This window comes from Lingula anatina, chromosome 3, assembly GCF_051362555.1.
Source record: "Lingula anatina isolate TDL-2025a chromosome 3, LinAna3.0, whole genome shotgun sequence".
Lineage (NCBI taxonomy): Eukaryota > Metazoa > Brachiopoda > Lingulata > Lingulida > Lingulidae > Lingula > Lingula anatina.
Window position 1 is genome coordinate 24,977,519 of NC_141769.1, and position 22,045 is coordinate 24,999,563.

Genomic DNA, 22,045 nt, shown 5'->3' on the forward strand with positions numbered 1-22,045 from the left:
TAAAAAGTAGTGACCATAAGCTTGTCATACATGTAACAAATATTCATAAATAAATATCAGATTTCACATTGTGAGCAAGCATACTATTAAGGCCCACATTCTGACAATAATTTTGTCGCAGTTATTCAGCTAGCCGACATTTTGCATGCAAAAGAAGATATCACCTCAATGTTTACCACATGTTTTAACACTTCTGCAACACTCGCTGACACTGTAACTTACAGATATCCCATGCAATGGTTTTCGACTTTTTAAGAGGTCAAGAAAATTGTCAGTTTGCGAACTGCACGTTTGCATATACACACTGCAAAGCGCAAGCCAAGAAAAATATTGCCTCTATATAGTATACTCGATAATATCTAGTAGACACAAAGCAGACAATTATAAAACAAGTTTAATGTTATGATTACGCACCGAAAAAAATGAGGTCATTTATTTAAATGCCATTACGTTACTTGCAGGAACTGCCACTTATTTCAATAGATGGTCAGATGTGCAAAAATCCAATCGAAATATATCACAGCAGACTAGCCTCAAGTAACAGCATTACATTCCGTGTGTCATATGTATATCACAAACCACTGCTTACGTACTTCTTCACAAGTTCCCTTCCCCCGAACTCTCCGGCGACACTAGACCGGAAGTGAGACACAGTTCTCTAAAATAAATAATTGATTACCAAAACTTTTATTTTTGTTTGCTTCATTATATTAGCTTTTAAATGGACAATGTGGTACCATACATCACTATGTATTTTATATAAATTTTCCTAGTCGTAACTTGTACAGAAAATAAAGTTATCAAACATAATTCTACTTGATCTTTTATTTAGTAGTCACCCATCACAACATCATGGCGGCCTACAGGTTAAGGTACGATCAAGAGTTTTCCACAGTTGTGTTACCATTTCCCTATGTTATTTATATGTGTAAAGCTTTATATCGAGCTTTTAATTGATATTTTCGAATTGTAGGGTCGATGAGTTCAAGAAAATCTTGGAGGCAGACATCATCGACACTTTCAAACTTCGGCAGTTCTGTTTCAATGGTAAGGGGGAGGGGACCACTTCACTTTTCCTTTTATTTTGTTCACTGACACTAATGTGAGTAGTGATTGTCAGGATTTTCAAGTGTGTCCTCATTTGGCCTTTCTTGGCAGATATGCTCCCTTGAATGCACCCTTAAAACTTAGGTTACAGGTGATGTATTAATAAAGTTATCAGCTTTGTAAAACTGCTTATCAGTCTTGTTCTATTTAACTATTTGTATAAAGTATTTGTACAAGTTTTTAATCACACAATCACATTGAAATAGCATCTGATATGCTAGATACACAAAGCTCTTACTGCCATTGGCTGATTTTTCCTTTCTTTTAATTTTTAATTGTATATAGTAAGAGGAATCTGTTTGGTTTGATTGGCCATGCAGCTATTCTCATACATACATATACATGCCAGTACTTATTTTTTAATGTATTTAGTGTGAGATATTTTCTGTTTTTTAATGTAATTATGTTTTTAATTATGTTTTAAGGATGTCCTCATGAAGATGGAATCCGGGCTACCTGTTGGAAGGTATGTGATACATTGTATTTTGTTTACAAATGGACTGCCTGATGTGCATTGCTATGTGGCCAGATTATTTAACATAGACTGATAAGATTTTTTATCTATATTAGTTGTATTATTCCTGGTCTAAGCTATTCCAGTGTTAAACACATTCATACTTGTAAGTTACAGTTTTACACATCAGTGGAATTTATTAAATAACTAATCTCCACAGCCAGTAAAACAGCTATCGCTTCTCTAGCAATGTACAGTTATTAAGAACAAAATAGCCTTAGTTTTAGCATAACTCAAGGAAGTAGACATCACAGTTAAATACCTGTAGCATTCTGGTCAGCCCAAGTGATCTCCAGTATTACATCTATTATAAAGCTCATCAATTGTCATATTTCCTGTATTTCTTATGTGACAAAGGACATGTCTTTCTCTTATTTTTTGCTTTTAGATTTTACTTCACTATCTCCCTCCAAACAGAAAGCAATGGCCAGAGTTACTAGAAAAACAAAGGTATGTCATTATTTCTTTGCTTGTCTGTCAGTTTTTACTGATATGATGACACAATAAAATTTGAATACAAAAGCTTTTTAAAAAGAAAATGAATAGTTTGGCTGGATCTGAGGGCTAAAAAGTGATTGAATGGCCTTATGACAATGAGCATTATGTTGTAGTGCTGCAGTTGTACTGGTATTTTAGAAGCTCTACCAGATGATTTCACTACAAGGAACTTTCTATAAATTTGTGTCCTGCGCGTGGTTGAGTTCATCAATTAACCATGTTGAAGAAGGCTCCGTTTACGTAGCTTTCTTCTTTAATAGCCAGGCTTTAAAGTTGTCAGTCTATCAAAATAATCTGCTAAAGCTGTAGTACAAACTCTGGGTTTCCATACCTAGATTGATCTAGCAGGATCGATCCATCTCCAAAGGGTTTCTCGTTAAATTGCTTTCAGCTTAAAAGGCTTAGATGTCTGGTATGCCTACTGAAGCTGCTAAACAATAATTAATTATCCCCAATCAGCTTCAGTAGGCATGACAGACATCTGAGCTACTTAAGTTGATTGCAATTTAGTGAGAATGCCCGTGGGGATAGATCGATCCACAGTTAGTATGATAGGGTCTGATCTTGATGTGAAAAGGCCTAAACATAAATGTATGTACTAGTAAGGTTGCATCAGGTGGGAGAATTTTCTCACCAATCGCAGTGGATTGTCAATGGCATTAGCTTTTCTGGGAAAAAAGATTACATTAGATGAGACACCTTTCTTACCAATCACATCCTGTTGCCATAACCAGCTCAATTTTGTGTAGTTTCATTAATATAGTAGCCTTTCAAGATGTATAAAAAGTGTAAGGGTTGGTGTTATATGCTAGGAATTTAAAGCAGGAAGTATATGTGATTTGTAAATTTTTAAAATTATTATTATCAAAAAATATGTATAACTGGACAATTAAAATGAGTGATATCACTGTGTCACTAGATTATTTATTTATTTATTTATTTATTTATTTATTTATTTATTACTGTGATTGACAACAAACTGTAAGTTATTAGTTATGTACAGTACATATGTTCAATGAGGAAAAAAATTATACTAGGAATCATTTGTCCACTAGGTTTGAACATTCTACCTGACATTGGCCCAAAGATGATTTACATGTTGTTAATTTACTAAAAAAAAGGAAGATATTTTGTTTTTTTGATGCATCATTTTGATAAAAAGTAAAATTTACTTGGTCAAAAAGAATTTTTGATAAATGATCACAGGTTACTGAATAATCTTAAATGTTTCCCCATGATCTGTCATGTTGCCTTTTGTTCGACTTGGAAGATGTGACACCCACGATATTGTTCTGTGTAAGGTTTTGAATGGAAGACTAGAATATTAACTGTACATTTTAAGTTAAACAATTGATTATAATGAGCCCAAATTATGGTTGCTATACCACTTGAGGATACTACTGTGATATTAGATTAGCTTCTTGTTCCTAGCTGTATTAGTGTTAATGGATTCAAGAGCCAAGTTGCAGTAGTTGTGGGTATTTTTAGTTGTGTGATTAACACTTGCGTCTCTCAGGAAACAGTTATGCAGATGTATCTTTTAAAATATTATCTGCAGGGATATGGAATACTGGGTATTATTTGGTGACTATGTAGTTGAAATTGATTGAGGAAAGATCTTTATACCCAGGATTTCCAAGTTTGAGGTTACATGGAGATAGACATAACATTTGCTTGTCTGTCAATAAAAGAACAGGAAAGCATTGGGAATGAGAATGTTTCATGGCATGTTGAAATGAAATCCTGGATACCACAATGAATATTGATGGTCTTTGATTCTTTGCTGTTCCTGGTATTGAGATTGGTATTTTGTCTGGTATCTTCTTATCAAAAACAACTTGTGGATTCAAACTGTAGTTTTTAAGCAAAGGTGTTTTATATGCTAATGAAACTGAAATCAAATTTTTTAATCACAAATTAAGGAAAAGGGAATCAAAATGTCATACAAAATCACGTAACTTTAGGTTAACTTTTCACATTTGTTTATATTGGATACCTCAAAGTCATATCTTCAAAGTGTACATAACATGCAAAACTACTTATGTATTTCCTAAGTCACACCTTCAAGATGATAAAACCTCTCTACAAAAAGTGTGTAACATTTTTAAAATCTTCAGAGAGACATGGCAGTGTAAGTGACTGGCCAGTTATTGAATATATATAAATAAGTATAAAGTCTTCAATGAGAAATGGTATAAAAGCATGGTATAAATAGATTTAATAGCATAAAAGTACAGGAACAGGTCGAGAAATTATTCATAAGTGGGAGAATTTTTTCAGGCAAGTTCTGTTTGGTGGGATATGCCCAAATTTTTTTTTTTTTTTTTTTGGGGGGGGGGATACTTAAAGAAATGAGGATTCCTAGGTCATCCTTTATAGTTGTTCATTTATGTCAAAGAGGAAAAATTCAGCTTTTAAGTAAAATTTAGAAAAGTATTGTTTCACTGAAAATATAAAACCACTGAAACAGGCTTTGGATGCTGTATAATATTGTCCATCATTTTTAAAATTTTCAGCTCCAATCATGACCGCAGCGTTTTACTTCATTTTATTTTTCACCTGAAAAAATAGCAGGTGCTTTTAACAAAACCAGTTAATATAATAATTAGAGTAATATGTCATCTGCATTGAATGCATTTAAATGTCAGAATATATAATAAAATCAGAATAATATAGAAACCCACTGTCATACATGCAATTTTCAGAGAAATCTACAGGCATTTCATAGATGAAATGATTGTCCAGCCAGGAGCTACTGCATCCAAGTCTGACCAGAGGATGGACGTTACATTTGAAGACCATGTAAGACTTGGGTTTCAGATCTGTAAAACTTCAGTTTACGAAAATGTGGTTTGTTCCCATTACATATAAGCATGACAAATAAAAATATTTTATGAAAAAGAAGATTGTTTGTCTCAGACCATATTAAATGAGCATTTTCTGCCTTTTTTGCCTTTGAGCTTGTAACTTAGCTGTATTTCTGTATTGTCTGTGTGTGTGTCTGTCTGTCTGTTTTTTTAGCCGTTTTGCGTATATATACTGATTTTTATGATCACTGCAGCCTTTGAACCCTAACCCAGACAGCCAGTGGGTAACTTACTTCAAAGACAATGAAATGTTGCTACAGATAGACAGAGACTGCAGGTAACTTATGGAAATTGTTATATTTCATAAGATTATATGTGGTCATTTTTGCTTTAAATGCAAAAAAAAAGCATTTGTACATCTCTAAATGATAAAGTCTGCTTTAGGCTATTAATGTTCTATTCATTTATACTGAAGACAATGTCCTCTTAATGATGATGATCAAAAGCTAAAAGTTTCTTACACTTAATATTATATACAGATTTTAGTGTTTATTTGTTTAAGTGAATATGAAGTTTTTAATATTATTTGTTGTGTTTTTTTTTCAAGGCGTCTTTGTCCAGACTTTGTGTTTTTCCAACGTGCCACAGAATATCCCTGTAAAGAGCTTACACAGACATCAGGTGTAGAAACTTTAAGGAAACGAGTGGAGCAAACTGCACTTAAAGCTGAAACCGTGTCCAAAAACAGATTGGGAATCACATTATCCAATGTAAGTTGTTTTAACTACGTTTTGTATTTTTTTTTTTTTTTTTTGCATGTTGGCATCAGCTGATAACTTCATGAAAATGCACACACACTCAGACACAAATGTTTTTTATCACTAGATTGACAAGAAACTTAATCTCTCTGGTGTTTCTGTACATTATATTTTTAAGCTATTTTAGCAGCAATAATGATACATATATTATCATAAGCAGTTGTTTTTATGGGTATGTTATAAAACATTAGAATATGTTATTAAGGATGTAAGATTTATGCTAATCCCTGTGTCAAGACTCAGCTAGTGAGGTGCAGTTTTGATATTAAGATCATGAAGAGTTTAAAGCTCTAAGAGCTGTTAATTGGGGTATTTGTTAAATAGCTACCTTAGGCCAGGAACTTCCAGCTTAACACCTAATTTGTTATATGCGTGTGTTAATTGGCTGTTTCCACCTTATTACCTACCAGTAGGAGTTGGAAATGCGGAGCACTGTAGAATTAGATCTAGTGATTTATAGACTGATCATCCAGTTGATCAGTCAGTCAGTTTGTTGGTCAAAGTATCCTGGAAGTCAGTAACAATTATTTTCCTGTATTTTCTGTTTGTTGCTCTTTCAACCTTGCCACTAAGATGTGTTTTAGATAAAGTATAAAAAAGCCTTTGGCTTAGAAAAATTTTTAATATGATCGGTAGAGCCTGAAGAGAACTTTATGTAAGACACTGCTTTTTTTTTAATCCAATTGCAGAATTGACTCGCTGAATGTTAGATCACTGAATTGGGATTAGTGAAGAAACCAGACTTGAAGTTCCAGTATGCTGTTTTTCTTTTTTTCCAGGAGTCAAAGAAGCGGTCTTTTAGTGAGGAGTTTGTGGTGTTACCAGATGGGCAGGAGGCCCACTGGGAGGTGGTGGAAAGAATGCTCTTCATATATGCAAAACTCAACCCTGGACTGGCATATGTACAGGTCACTTTGTTGTTCATTGTTCAGTTGTAGAGGATTTGTGTACACACACACACACACACACACACACACACACACACACACACACACAAAGAGAGAGAGAGAGAATTTTTTTCCTCTGTGTAACATTTTTTTTCTCTCTGTGAAAATTTTTTCATTCATATTCTTCTACTGAGAAAAGGAAATAAAAATTGCACCTATTGAGCTCTTTGGAACTAAAACAGTACAGACATAAATGAAGAAAAAACTGAATAGTATATTCAGATGAGATTACCTGGTGATTTACTTTAACTTTTTGACATGAAGTTATTAGATTTGGCAATTTTACAATCTGGGTATCTGAAGACATTTCTTAAAAACTAGCTTTTAATTAATACCTATTTTAATCTTCAGGGTATGAATGAAATAATGGGTCCCATATACCACACATTTGCCTGTGATCCAAGACAGGACTGGAGAGGTTAGTTTTGTGTTTTGATATTAAAAGGATAACAACTCCTCATATGAGATTTGAAATTTCACAATAAATTCATTACAACCAACACATAGGAATTTAAAAATTTGATTTTACCACCAAAACATCATTTATCTGTGCTTGCCGTCAGACCATGTAGTCCTATAGACCTTTTTCATCTTTTGCGGAAATACGAAGTGCGCATGAGAGGAACCGCGTGCCACAGGGGTCATGGTAGTCCTCTGCTGTTTCCAGCATGGCAATGCTAGGTGTAGATGATGTACAAGGTGCGCATATAAAAAGGTCGTTTGAAGCGTGCACTGCTTTCTGTCAAACTAAAAAGGTGGCTGAAACACAGAAATGCATAAACTGTAGGCAAGAAAACAGCTATTTGGACGGAGAATCAAGCAATTAAATTTTTTTTCTCAGTTTAAATACGATGCGCTGTACAACTAGACTTCACCTAAGCGTCAGAGCCTTGGCTGCACTTTCAATAGTGATGACGAACCAAAGCTTCAGAGTTCTTTTAAATGCTTCCGATAGTAAAGATATGCGAAAGAGACTCGTTATTTTTTTATATATAAAATCAAAATAGCCAGTAGACTCGTACACAGCTTTCAAGAGTGTGGACAGGTGCGTAGGCCTACGTCTTCACAATATTACATGTATATATGCAAGCTGTGGCAATATCACCTCATTTACCGGCAGTATCAATTCATTACGATTTTTATGTCTTGTTTGAAGGATGTCTTAAGAGATTTTTGAAGTGATAAAATGAAAAGATTCCCTGCATTGTTTGACTCGAACCTACTGTGTATACAAGTAAAACTGACACGCAGATTGTTCGTCGGTGAACTGATTAAATCATTTGGTACCTGATAAGGCATCAGGTGTTCTTGTTCAATTGTTCGGTAAGGGGGCGGCCACAACTACGACCTTTCCTCTATAATTAAAACCTTCTAATTATAAGTGTTAAATAGGTGAGACAGGAATTCTCGACTCTTTCCCAGACGATAATTAAAGTTTACCGTGTCTTACTGTAGTATATGTACAAAATTTACGACAGGTAAAAAATGTCAGACTTTCGGTCTGACAAGTATGAAAATTTTGTCAAACTGAAACAAAACCGTCAGGCAAAAACAAAATTATAGCAATAGACCAAATTATTTGATTTTTAAATGTTTTCATGCGTATTTTCATCGTTTTCAATCAAAGACAATAAAATCATTCAAATGAAATATTTTCCACACATTTCATACTTTTCAACTATCTAAGACACTTAAATATATGTAGGCCTACTTTAATACTAAGCATATTTGTATTACTTTACAAATACGTTGTTAGATTATTTTTATTATCCATTTTGTCTTTTCCATACATGTATTATGCACGTGTAGCTTACAGAAAGGCTTTTCTGCATTTTTTTTTTTTTTGTAATTAATAATATATGCCCATTGAATTTTCCAATTCTCTTGTCATTGAGTTCAGAAATAAATAACTTTTTATTTTGCTGATAACGCATTTAACAAGAGCCGATGTGCTTTCTTCTTTGTATGTCTTTGTTGATCTTGATAATATGCGCCCCGTTTATACAAATCAGTAATACGTATACGGGACTGGATACATGATAATAAAAATTTTATTAACGTCTCACGTTAAAAAAAATAGAACCCACCCTACTAAGGGTTATGAGAGACTAAAACCTGTGATAGGCCTACTACATTTAAAATGATCACTTATCAATAAAACACATACAAAAAGGATATTATATACAAAACTTTTCAAACCTTCTCTTTGTTGTTACACAAAAAGTCGTGAAAGTTCTTGAATTTTTTGTAAGTAGAATCCCCATGTAAAACTTCACAGCTTTTATTTTCTTTTTCCATAATCTCATGCTTAAAGTCTTTTCTTTCTTTTTAGGCCCCTATTCTTCAATTTTTTCTTCAGATCTTTATAATGTTTTTTCTCACATTGTTTACCCCCGAGTTCTATTTGCCCATAGTTAGTTATATCCGTTGATTAACTAAGCATTTCTGTTTTTTATTAAAGCACCGTTGATCTCCTAATATTATAGTTTTTCTTCCCGCCTTCGAAATGTTCAGCGCAAACGCGGTGCCCTGCTTTTGATCCAAACCTGCTATATTTTCCTTTCTTTCTACCATATTTTTCATTCTAACGGGTTTGTTGGGAACCTGCTAAACCTCATGTGCTGATCTTGCTTAATGTTATTGTAGCACTAGCAGCGGGACAAAATGCACGTAAACTCAGCCATGGTTTTTAGCACCGCTGTAAGTGTTTCGACATAGCAGGACTCCCCTACCCACAATGCAATTTCCATTTCGGGAAAAGATGAAAAAGGTCTATACCCTATACCCTCCACAATAATCTTTTGAGAGATAACAACTACAGTAATCTCTTAAGAGATTACTTCTACACACTTTTTAAAATAACCAATTGACTAACTTTGAATGTTGGAAAGGATTCATTAACCATTGAAAAGCATAAGTTGTTTACCTCAGGTAAATCTGTTTGATTGCACCTTTCAAAATGAATGGTTCTTATCCCTTAAATTCCGTACACAGTTGCAAAGACCGTGGAGTAAATTTCATTGTAAATCTTAATACATGATGAGTTCCTTTTTATTATTATTAATATTATTATTTACAGAGAATGCAGAAGCAGATGCCTTCTTTTGTTTCACAAACCTTATGGCAGAGATCCGTGATAACTTTATCAAGACGTTGGATTTTGATTCTTCTTGTGGTATAGGTAGGGAGTGAAATATCTAAATTTGAAATCTTTGTGTACATGATTTATTGACCTGGTTAAAACAAAACTGGTAACTGTCAAATTGACATTACAAGACATTTCAGCCAGTGTCATTTTTGACACACAATGTTAAGGGAAATTTGAAGGCACTGGTCATCTTATGAAAATCAGGGTGTTTTATTTATTTATTTGTTTGTTTGTTTGTTTGTTTGATTGGACTTTTTTTTCAATAAGTGAAGAAAATGGAAAATGGCCTCTCCTTCTTTTTCATCACTTGGTTAAGAAATACATGTAGAATATATTTCAGTAAATATAACTCAGTTTGTTTCACTTTATATATATATATATATATATATATATATATATATATATATATATATATATATATATATATATATATATATACACACACATACATGTAGGTGCTGAAATGAACAAGCTGATGTTACTGCTGAAGAAAAAAGATCAGCGTCTTCATGCTCAGTTGCGAGACCAGGACCTGAAGCCTCAGTTCTTTGCCTTCCGCTGGATTACCTTGCTGCTGTCTCAGGAATTTAGTCTTCCAGGTGACAGAGTTTTTTAACTACTGAACTTAAGTTAGGGTTAAGTTCTTTCAAAATTTAAGTTTACTCAACTGTAGTTTAGGCCTATAGGCCAAGCATACATCTATTACAATAATGATAATGAACTGGCCAATATGGCAACAGCATTATATTACAAACGTTATATAAATTCACTTATCTAAGCAAAATTCTCATTCATATTGTTAGCATATTATATGTAGGCCGCCTGGTTAAGTTCTAAATGTATGCATAGTTTTCATCTTGTTCACAGGTTACTGGATTTCTTTTTTTTTTTAAATACAGAAATACACTTACCTGGATATCTTTGATTTTTAAATATCCAGCTGTAAAAGCACATTTAAAGCAAGTTGATCTGCAAACTAACAGATCCACAGATCAGATATTGCCAACACACTTAAAAGCTTGCCCCATAATCCCCTAATAGACATTGAATTAAGCTGTCAAGTGGGTTGGCCATATTGAATCCACGGGTCTGTTAGTCTGTGGAAAAACTTTGGTTGTGAATGTGTCCCAAGACATAAGTCTCTCATCAGACAGACAATGTCTGCAACTTTGCCATTTTCAATCCATACATCAGATTTATTTATATACTAATGATATAAATGTTTGAGTCCTGAGAATATATATATATATATAATTTTTTTTTTTTTTTTTTTTTTTTTTTTAAGAATTTATTTAATCTTTCGTACTTTTAGATAGATATGTGTGATTTAATACTTGGGATAATTAACAAATTGTATATTAATTGTTATATGGATCTTTTTCCTCCTTCAGATGTTATCAGATTGTGGGATTCCTTGTTTGCTGACGGAAAAAGATTTGAATTCCTTCTGTATATTGGCTGTGCAATGCTCATGTAAGTACATTTATGTAATATTAGACATGCAGCAGTTCTTATATATTATTTTATAAAATTTGTTTTAGATTTCCTCTATGAATGCATTGCTTGGTTCCAGTTATTTCTAGTGTGAAGACTACATTTTCTGTAAGAATTTTTAGTATGATATTGTAATGGTCCATTGAATATTTCATTGGCAGTTTTGAAACATCCAGATTTTAAAAAAGTAAAGTAATTTATAAAAGACTTAGTATTTGTTTTCTATTAGAACGAGCATTAATTACCTTTCAGTGCTACATAATAGCATATACATCAATTATTTTAAGTCAGTTGATGTTTGTATATATATATATCATTCAAGTTGTATTGCGGTTATGAATACGTAACATAATAAATGAATGTGATTATTTAAGTAACTTTTCAAAATCAGAGCATATAATCAATGTTTTTCAGCAAGTTTTTTTTTTGGAGTGAATGAGAGATTTTGAAAAGTTACTTATATAATCACATTCATTTATTATGTAATGTAACCGCATTCCTTTGTTACCTGTATGCGCGATAAGGCGCTAACATCACACGTGTATATTTTGTGCGACGTTTCAGATTGACCGTTTAAAATCAGAGTCTTTTTTTTTGTATTTAGATCTGTTTACGCCCCTGATGAGGCCTGCGGGCTGAAACAGATGTAGGGACTAATGTAAATTAAAATTGAGAGAACAGATTAACTTTTTTTTGTTTTCTTGTCTTTCTCTCTCTCTCTCTCTCTCTCTATATATATATATATATTAGTATTATATAACTCGGCCTATCCATATATTTTTTAGTCACCTAAGAGAAGAATTGTTACAAGGGGATTTCACTGTAAATATGAAGCTAGTGCAGGTAATCAATTTTTTTTATATTTTGGTTTTGAATATATTTAACTTTAATTTCTTCTGTTAACATTATAACTATTGTCAAATTGTCATCAAAATGTCTTCATTGGGCATTTGGTCTGAATCGTTTTCAAGATCATGTTCCAATATCTGTCAGTGTCACCATGATGTACTTATTTTGTGGACAAAGAACATTTTAACATAAATTATTGTTTTAAATGTCTTTAAAAGTATTATGATTTGATTTGATTGGATATTTTCTAAGTGTTTATTGTAAGGTGCATTGAGATTCTAAATTTATGGAATGCACCACAAAAGAAATTTATTATTATTATTATTATTATTATTATTATTATTATTATGCCTTTGCTTCTAGAATTTCCCTCCATGTGATATCCAAGCCATCTTAGATCTTGCAGTGAACTTGAGCAAAACATAACAGCTTCCATACCCATTATTGGGCTTTATAAGTAAGTATAGTACTGTTTAATAGTATTCAATCTCTATGTGTACTTATTTAGATATTTAATGCCTAAGGGGATAATTTTGTGTGGAGAACAAAGAAAAAATAAAGGAATTGAAACCTGTTGTCGGCAATTATATAAGAAAATGCTGTTTGTCCATAAAAGAGACCAGGGAGCAACAGATTGGGATTTCATATGCAATAATATGTAAAATGGAATAGGTGTTAATATGCATGTAAAATCGTCATCATTATTAACAGGAAATGTTCTTCCTTTCAGCCTACTTCAACGCCTGGACAGCCTTCAGTGACATTATAAAGGGCAAGGTTGCAATATTTGATGCCGTAATGCTGGCAGTTTGTGTTTAAAGAAAGGCCGAGCCTTTCCAGACAGAGGCTGTGTAAAATAAATGCGTTAAATGTATGAAGGGATGCAGGACATGGCCCGAATAGCTTTAATATCCAATATAAAGACTACCCATGCAATGAAGGTTGTTTATAATGGCTAGCAATCACTTACTGTGATGGTTCTTCACACGTAAATGTATCCTATGCCACGAGTCAAAAATGGGTGGGAAAGCAATTTGCATAAAATGCATCGTGTTATTCTCTTGTTGAAGGGATTTATTATATCATTCAGTGGGATGCATCTGCAGTGCTTAATTTTTTTTAATCACGGAGCACAGGGATCAAGTGACATAGACCAAAGTCTTGTGTTAGGCAAGGTTTATACTTATGAGGTTGGTGTTAATGATGTATAGTTAACTTTTCCAGTAGAAATAGTTGACTTCTGTTTTCAAGGTTATATTATTGTTAGGAGTTCTAAAGTTAATTTGGGGTTAATTATCTGTATGAACTGGGGGCTAAACTATGAAATAAAGCCGCTGTGTCTCTGAAAATGTGATGTATGTTCCTGCTGGTGTCACCAAACTGAAAATGAATAAAAATGGAATGTTTAACACTTAGTTATGGTAAATATAAACTGTATTTAAAGTAGAATGGGTGCGTGTTCAAGTGCTCAAGCAAAGCTGCATAAACACTCGATATGCCTTATTGTATATTCTCTGCTCAAGTACATCTACAGATAGGAAATAAGAAAACAGATACTCGTATATTGGTGCATGTGCGTACATGCAGGTGCATTCGTGATTGCATGCTTCACATGCAGCACACATCAATATTAAACACAATAACAGTGAATGTATCATAGTCTTGTACACTTATGTATAGCAGATTTTAAAAAGCAAAGAATAAAATATATGAATTTGCATATCAGCACATTTTGGTGAAGGATGAATTTTGATCATGTTAAGTTACACTGATTCAATCATCTGTTGAAATGCCCATGTCCAATTTCGTCTATGAACAAAGCATTTTTGTCCAAAGTGTATTTGTTTTGTTTGGTTCTGATGTAACTCAAAAACTAAGACACTTGAGTATATATATGTTTTAGAGCCCACTGATTCCTATAGACACCAATGGCCTATGAGAATTGACCCAACTCTGCAGGAACTCTCGCTAAATGCCTCCTCTTGTTTCTAATGTACTCATATAATCACCAGCTTTTCTGTATTCAACTTAAAAAGCCAGGAGTATACATGTCATTAAGATAGGCTGATTGCAGGCCTTCAACTCTCCCCTCCCCCCATCCCATACATTTTCACATTTTCAGCCCTGCTTACTATAAATTTAAAGTACTTTCAGCCAATCACCATCTTTTTTTTTTTTTTTTCATTTGAACTTCTAAATACATTATGGCAAATTTGTTTTTTGCTGTTGCTCAACCAATTTTGAGGTTCATATCGAACATGTGAAGTTACTTGTTTTATGAAATAAAGTTATAATAATTTCAACGCCGTGTTGAATTTTAGCTTATTATTATATACAGACACAAATGTTTCTGTACATTTAGCTGTAACTTGCATCTGTCGTCGTGCACTTTAAATGGAAAACCATTTTAACTTTTGTTTTCTAATTTACAGAACTGATGAATATTTATAAAATACAGGTTGGAAAGTCAGCTTGATCAGACCATTTTTACAAAAGTTATGTTATTTTTTTTTCTTTTTTTTTTTTCTGCATATATGCAACATTTATAACACATTTCAAGGAAAACTGATAGGCCTATTGTCTTGAAAGTCACAGGAGTAATCAATCTTACTAATATACAGATCAAAAGTTTGAAAATAAGCTTGATGGGTTCAGTTTCGATGAAGTGAGACCTTTTGCATATAAAAGTGGTTTTTCCTCATATTTGATTCTTAGGCAAGTTTACAGTCTCATTATTGAACTAATCAGATACATAAAAGTGTTCTTTTAACATTTTCTGCATCTTAACAATATTGTTAGTTTATTATATAAAAATGATGGTAAACCTGTTACCATGTACGTATTGTGTAATAAAAGTGTCATAAATGGAAATAAACCCATATTATTACAGTTTGTCAGATTCAATCATTCACTATGTTCAGAATCTCAGAATGAAGCAAATCGTTCTATTTATATTTTTCCCATCTCAACAATTTTCTTAGTTGACATAAAAATGGCAGTAAATTGATTACTTTGTTGAAAATGAAGTTGAAAATGGAAAGACTCATTTAAGACCAGTTATCTCATGTGTACATATTGGTGTGACTTAGAATTTTCATGGGCCTGAAGACCTTTGCTAGTCACATTTTTTAAATATCCATGTTACCTACAGTGCATTATGAAAGATTGGTGGTGATTATGCTGTTAAGCATTATGTAATTATGTTATATTGTATCAACATTGAAGAAATCCCTATTTTGGGCATTGCCGCCATAGTGACCATTAAAGGAAGACCATTTCACTAACTCTTCTCAAACTTACAGGAAAGAAACATAGGACTTAAGAACAGCTTTAGCTGGAAATAATACTTTTTTGTGAAAATTTCATTTTTTACATATTTGCATTTTCAAGGTGTGTGACTTTGAACTCTCATGGGCCTGAATCCTTATGCTTGTTACACTTTTTACATACATAGGGATTACCTGTTGTGCATACTAAAAATTTGATGTTGACTTTGCAGTTAATCATAATGTATTATTGCATCAGAATTGACAGTAGCCTATTTTATGCATTATTATTTTCTCCTTTTTGTCTGTACATTTGACAGCTTTGCTGCCTTGTTATAAAATATCTAAAAAAAATGTCAAATGTTTTACATAACAATTTGATTAAGCTGTACATGTACATTACCACAGTACATATATGAACTTTTTTTACATATCAGGTAGATTGATGGTTTTAGAATATGTTCAGACACCTGCTTAAAATTATCACTACCTTCCTCAGGTGACTTTTAAGTAATCTGTCAAATTATCAACCATGAGAGAGTGATAGATTTTAAGCTGTGTGAAACTGTACACCTGACATAAGTCGCGTCTTCGTTTACATTGGTTTATTTTTAAAAATTGTGCTAAATTTTCAAAATTGAAATAAATTTATCTGTTCATTGTGTCTTAACAATTATAAAACAATAGAATGCTATTAAAAAATCTAAATATCCGTCAAACTCTACACATTTAGGGTGCTTTCCCAGAGATTTAGATCGATCTAAAGATTAAGATTTAGATCGACCTAACTCCCCGGGGGTTCACGCTAAATTGCAGTCAGCCGAGCGGGCACCATAGTTAATTACCCCTTTACAGCTTTTAGTAGGCGGGACAGACGCTTAAGCCGGCCAAGCTGACAGTAATCTAGTGAGACTCCCCACAGGGATAGATCGATCTAAAAATCTATGGAAATGGGGTGTTAGAGAGATGTTGCAAAAGAAAGGAACCCAAGACAAGGATCCAGGGTCTTACCAGTTGCAGCCACAAATTGGAGACAGACAGTTATATGTTCAGTAGTCACATATGGAGTGCTGTTTTTAAGAATAGATTATTGTTACTCCTATATTGTATTATATATTATGTATTATAACAAGGGTCTCTTTGTGCTCTTTCGATTTCTACCCCTTTTTACAAGATGTTTCTAATATTTTAATTGTATTAAGTTACTCGTTAAGGTATGTTAAATATCAAGCATCATAAATGAGTTCGTATGATAAGGAAGGGCAAAAAAGTGAGATTAGGGGCAAGAGGAAATGTGTACGGATTATCCTTAAAACATCCTAAACATCCTTAATTCTTATTTCTAGAGTGTCTCAAGGGAGGCACCTTCCTGTGCAGTTGCCCAAATGCCAAAAACATTCAATTTCAATCAGCATGGTGATAAAGAAATTAGAGTTGCTAAAAGGTAGGGCCTAAGCTAAGTGGTTTTTCCTTTTCGGGCCAAGTAAAATAAGGTAGTGGTATGACATTGTTTAATTCAAAATTAAAATGTTACTACTAAAACTATTCTCAAACCTAGACAATTTTTTAAAAATAAGAAAGCAAGTTCGAAATATATTCAACTTTCAGTCAAGAAGCCTAAATTTGATGGCACAGAGAACAAAATGTGTAAAACTCCGTTCGGACAATCATCTTCCTAAGACTTGTCGTGCAATGCCCATTCTTCTTCTCTATGTGTCATCACCGATGCGGTGTTTGACGAACTTTGATATTTTGCCAGAGGTTTGTTTCTCGCCATTAACCAAGGGTGTCTTGCTGGTAATTCAAACTTGTCAAGGACGGCCTTTCGTTTTCTGCCTCGGGCACTGTTGCAAGGTATTCTACCACTAAGGCTAAGATTCTTCAATCCCTCCTTTCTGAATGGCCCAAGAAATTTGCTTGTATATATAAACTTCAAAAAAAGAAATAGCGACTTATTTTCTAAAAGATATTATTGATAAAGCATCCATTTCATACGACAAAAAGCAATTGGTTAAGTGTAATAAACTTTGATTTAAGATATTAATACTAGTACTTTCTTATGTATAACCGTTTATAGTTTTTGCCTTTTTATGTTGTTAAATGGACTGATCATTCCATGAAATATAAGCCCTAACTGAATGCATTATTGTATAATATTATTATAATCATCATTACATATCATATCATATCATATCATATCAACTTTATTATAAATAGATGAAGCGTATTTTCACCCCGCTTTTGATACTTTTCCTTCTGGCGTCTTCATCTTATTCATTTATTCAGTCTAGAATTTGTATTCGAACACCATTTCCAGGTTCCTTTTTCAGTACGTCTCTCGACGCCTGTTCTAAAACTTCGATACATTTCTTAAAATTAATGATGCTTCAGTCTTATTAGTAGACATATCAAAGCAACATTACAACATTAGCTATCAAACAAGGGCTATCAACAGGGGCGGATCCAGAGATATTTTCTGACAGTCTTCCAAATTATCTTTCTTGGTCCATCTTCCATTTTGACCGTCTTCCGACAGAAAACATTAGATGGCTGACAATGTAAACTTGAAAATCTGACCGTGTTCCAGAAGACCCAGAAGACGGCCTAAATCCGCCCCTGATCAATCCGATTAAACACATATGTGCTTTTAAATAGCACTACATAGATAGTAATTGTACACATGTGATGAATCATAGCTTTATTAATTCAAAATGCGACTGGGGGACTCATCTACACAGTATAAGCTTGTTGGAAAGTTTGTTTCATTTCAGGTTTTTGAACAGACGTGATTTAAACGTATGTCTACCTTTGAACATAACACCATTTACATTTTTTTACCATTTACAGGTTTTAAAATATGCTAGCGTTAACATAATCAAGTTCACATTTTATTTTCTGAAACCGCGCCGCACAAGCGTCCCATCACTGCTTACAATAATTTAAATTTCATCTTTAGTTTGGTACAATGTAGTTATAATTCATTCTCATTTGTCTTAGTGCATTTGTTTTCTGGGACATTGCACATGCGGTAGCTGTAACTTAAACCAAATGTTTAATGGTTTGTATGTTTGATAATGGGCAAGATCTATTTAAAAAAAAATCCTCACAAATTTTCATGAATTTTTTCACGATAGAACATTTTTTAAATATTTAAATATATAAATCTTAAGAAGTGATAATATTTTTTCCGAATATGGAAGTCATAATTTTTAAGCTCATTCGGAGTCCTCTTCGGTTGTTTGCCATTTCCTTTGGAGGTGATTTCAGCTCTTGTACGTAGCGCTCTTTCCTCCAGCCCGATTTCCATTGTAATGGTGTTAATATACAGTGCGTCATTAAATACGTAGTTTGCCCAAACTTATTTAACGAAAGGAATTACGTGTAATTATTTTTGACTCCGATTCATAAGTTCTTCTCCGAATTACATGAAGACGACAGAATGCAGCATTTCATTACAATACAGATATACCCCCACACATGGTTCCGCATTGAAACTTGTGGGTCACGAGCTTCATGCAGATTACATGAAAAACCTGATGTATTGCTCGATGAGCACTGCCACAAGCGATTTTCCAGGAGCTTAGCTTCCAGGTGCAAGGATTGCCTAGGCAAACACAATTCTTTGAAACCCATGTGCAAAGGACACGAGGTTACAGCAAGGTTATCAACTAATTTAACACTTGAAGGTGGTTTTAAATTGTTATTTTAGAGCAGAATCGTTGCTAGCAAAATTATCGAAATTCAGTTGTTTTTGTTTGTGCCATAATTAAGGGAGGAACATTCCTAGAAGAATCCACAAGTATTTGACGAGTAAAGCATGAAAAATGGTAAATCCTAGAAACATAAAATAACATGCTACTTCCCATATTTTTCTTTTTTTTCATTTTATTATTATTATTATTATTATTATTATTATTATTATTATTATTATTATTATTTTAAAGAAAGGTGTGCATTATGAGTTGTTTCAATAAAATCAGGGTCCACTTTTACGAAAGCAAATTTAGTCGAAAATACTAAGACATCAGTGAATGATCAGGACAGGTAAAAATTGAAAATAATTCATTGTGTGTGGACTTAAAAAAATACGGCATTGTGTGTGGATAAGGGAGTTAAAAAGGAATGTCAGATAAGGGAAATGGTTCTTTAAGTTCCCCAGCGGCAATCAGGACAAAATTTCACAAAGGCGTTTGATGCTTTTCTAGCTCTTTGTTGTCTGTTTTAAGATACACATGAATCCAGCATCAGTGGAGCGTGGATTCCCAGTAATGCACATAAACCACTTATACTAGTATCTTGTACGACTAAAATAAGTTCCACATGCCAAGAGATATACCAAATAAATCGCTCCATCAATCACAAAAGAGCTGTAAACTGCTCCTTTCTTTAAATTTAACCTACTTATCTCACCTACTTTTTGGCCCCATTTATATACAGCTTAGAAAGGTAGCAGATATATCCAATCAAATATCACTTTCAGGTAAAATTAAACAATGTCTTTGGTAATTCTCTTACTTAAACCATTTAAAACTTAATGCTGGCATTTGGTTGGCTTTTGTGACAAAAATTTGACTTCATATGCATCTTAAAAACAGCGAATTTATTATGAGACGCGATTGCGCCGAAATTGACCTTCTTTTTCTTTCTTACTGTTAAAACTGTTTGTGCATTCTCAAATAAGTAACAGCATATCAAATTAAGAGAGAGAGAGGGGCGATTCTTAGCAGCTTGATATATATATATATATATACACCTGTATATCACATCTATGAAACTGACAAATGAATGGCGAAACTTAAGAAGACCAAGAACTGAATAAACCGAAAACAAATTTTCACGGAACAAAAATATTTTATTTCAGATGTCTTATCAAGGCATTTAAATATCAATGTAATTTTTGTCAACTTGTGGTTCTTATTTTTTGAAAAAATTTAAAAGACATTTATGCAAATTTATGTTTTGGCTGAGACTAAATTGAAATTCAGTTTCACAAGCAAAATGAAACTAAATAGGTAAACAACTGTTCTGCCAAACAAAACTCCACTTATGATACTATGTAGGAACTACAAAACGCATTTACACCGTTCATTTCCCCATGGCCAGGATTTTAAATTAGTCCTCTCAATTGGTCTAATTTTGATGTCCTTCATCGAGCATTTTAACTAGAGAAGACTAGAAAAGAAATGAAATTAGTAGATTTGAAAACACGCACTTAAAAGAAGCCCGACTATAATCAAGATATTTTCAAAATTTTGTGAAAGCCAAATCAGTTCGTTAATCTTTTATACCTTTTCTAAAAGAAAATGAATTCGCTGTAACTGCACATTTTGTTACTGAACTTCATACATTTTAAGAGTCGATTTCTTTTTAAAACAGATATTATGTCCATGTAAAAATAAATATAACCTGCCAAAAGGCAATATTGAAAAGAATTCTGGCATAATGCCAATTACATGTAGCACCATCATTGCTAGGCACAGCAATAAATAAGTTATATTGATGCAATTAAATCCTTTTTTTCTTCAATCGGTTAACAATAAAGATGAAACAATAAATACAATTGCAACATTAATAAACATATTTCTGATAAAAAGTAACAACACCTTAAACTGAAATCAAATAAAAATAAACGCTAGAGAACATCCGGGCATTAAGAAAACCCCATGTGGCATCTTTTCATAAATCATAGACAATAAGTTAACAATTAGGTGCATAACTGGATCGGTAAAAACATAAAATCAACACTTATTACGGCGCTGAATAAAATATCCATTACCAAATGTGTTTTGTTCATGTTACACATCTATAGTTCGCAATGTTAATAATGAACTTAAATTTGTACACTGGGACTCAAGCATTTGCCTTAGAAACTTGCCTGAAATTTGCCTTAAATAGTAGAGGCTGTGATTGAAAGTGATACGGTAATTACTTTAAATTTTCAAACAATTTTTCTTTTGCAAATATCTGACTTTTTCAGGATTGATTATTATTAGTTACTCATAAAAATGGACTTTGAATGGATTTTGAAAAATACAATATTGATAGTTTTAAGTATTTTCAACAAAACATTGCCTTTAGAAGTGATTTTTTCACATCCATATCGTTTAAATTTGAAAAGCAATTACCGAAGATATACATGTATGGTGCAATGGGTCGAGAAGTGATAATAATCTTGTCTACAACAATTAACGATACGCATAAATGTTGCAAAATTTTGCTTTACAAATGATTGCCTTCGCATAAGGACAGCTTCATTTAATTAATTGATGAGTCTATTGATGTCTAATGCAGTTTTATATTGCAAATTCTTAAATTGTCACGGGAAATTTTTTCCTTCGCTGACTCACTAAACGCAATTTATGAGTCCGTTTCTTTTATGCTTGGAATACTCCCATATACCATATACAGTGTCAACAATTTTATCAATAAATATTTATAAATATATCTATATATACATTATATTGTTAATCTTTACAATGAATTACTTGTAGAAATACCACAAACCACAGCCTCTATCGATGGCCATAAGATATATATTAATGTGATGCAACTAAATTGTCAAAAGGAGCTAAATCAAGAAACTTATCATTTCCACCA

General features: G+C 32.9%; 2 protein-coding genes across 3 annotated transcripts in view; one reads left to right on the forward strand and one right to left on the reverse strand.

The window, feature by feature from the left end:
- The window catches only part of LOC106159289 (protein zer-1 homolog), a 45,580-nt gene extending 44,908 nt beyond the window's left edge, over nucleotides 1–672 (reverse strand). The window contains exon 1 of one of the 2 annotated variants that reach the window (XM_024077563.2): nucleotides 594–672. The gene's annotated coding sequence lies outside the window, so the exon portion shown is untranslated. The other variant, XM_013535517.3, reaches the window with a different exon arrangement.
- A 167-nt stretch (nucleotides 673–839) lies between these two features.
- LOC106173206 (TBC1 domain family member 13) lies at nucleotides 840–13,902 on the forward strand. Its single transcript, XM_087008130.1, has 15 exons — nucleotides 840–872; nucleotides 974–1,047; nucleotides 1,533–1,573; nucleotides 2,010–2,071; nucleotides 4,825–4,921; nucleotides 5,181–5,263; nucleotides 5,534–5,696; nucleotides 6,524–6,652; nucleotides 7,043–7,109; nucleotides 9,771–9,872; nucleotides 10,295–10,438; nucleotides 11,231–11,312; nucleotides 12,119–12,176; nucleotides 12,546–12,639; nucleotides 12,913–13,902. Exons 1-14 carry the CDS (start codon nucleotides 853–855, stop codon nucleotides 12,606–12,608), a joined length of 1,185 nt encoding a protein of 394 aa, XP_086864256.1. The 5' UTR covers nucleotides 840–852; the 3' UTR covers nucleotides 12,609–12,639; nucleotides 12,913–13,902.
- Nucleotides 13,903–22,045: the final 8,143 nt, after the last annotated feature.

What these genes read in the sequence shown, in the direction of transcription:
- LOC106173206 (XM_087008130.1), top strand. Translation starts at nt 853, where the DNA reads ATGGCGGCCTACAGGTTAAG. An exon ending in ACGTTACATTTGAAGACCAT is followed by an intron (nt 4,922 to 5,180) that starts GTAAGACTTGGG and finishes TGATCACTGCAG; the next exon opens with CCTTTGAACCCTAACCCAGA. An exon ending in TGATTCTTCTTGTGGTATAG is followed by an intron (nt 9,873 to 10,294) that starts GTAGGGAGTGAA and finishes ACATACATGTAG; the next exon opens with GTGCTGAAATGAACAAGCTG.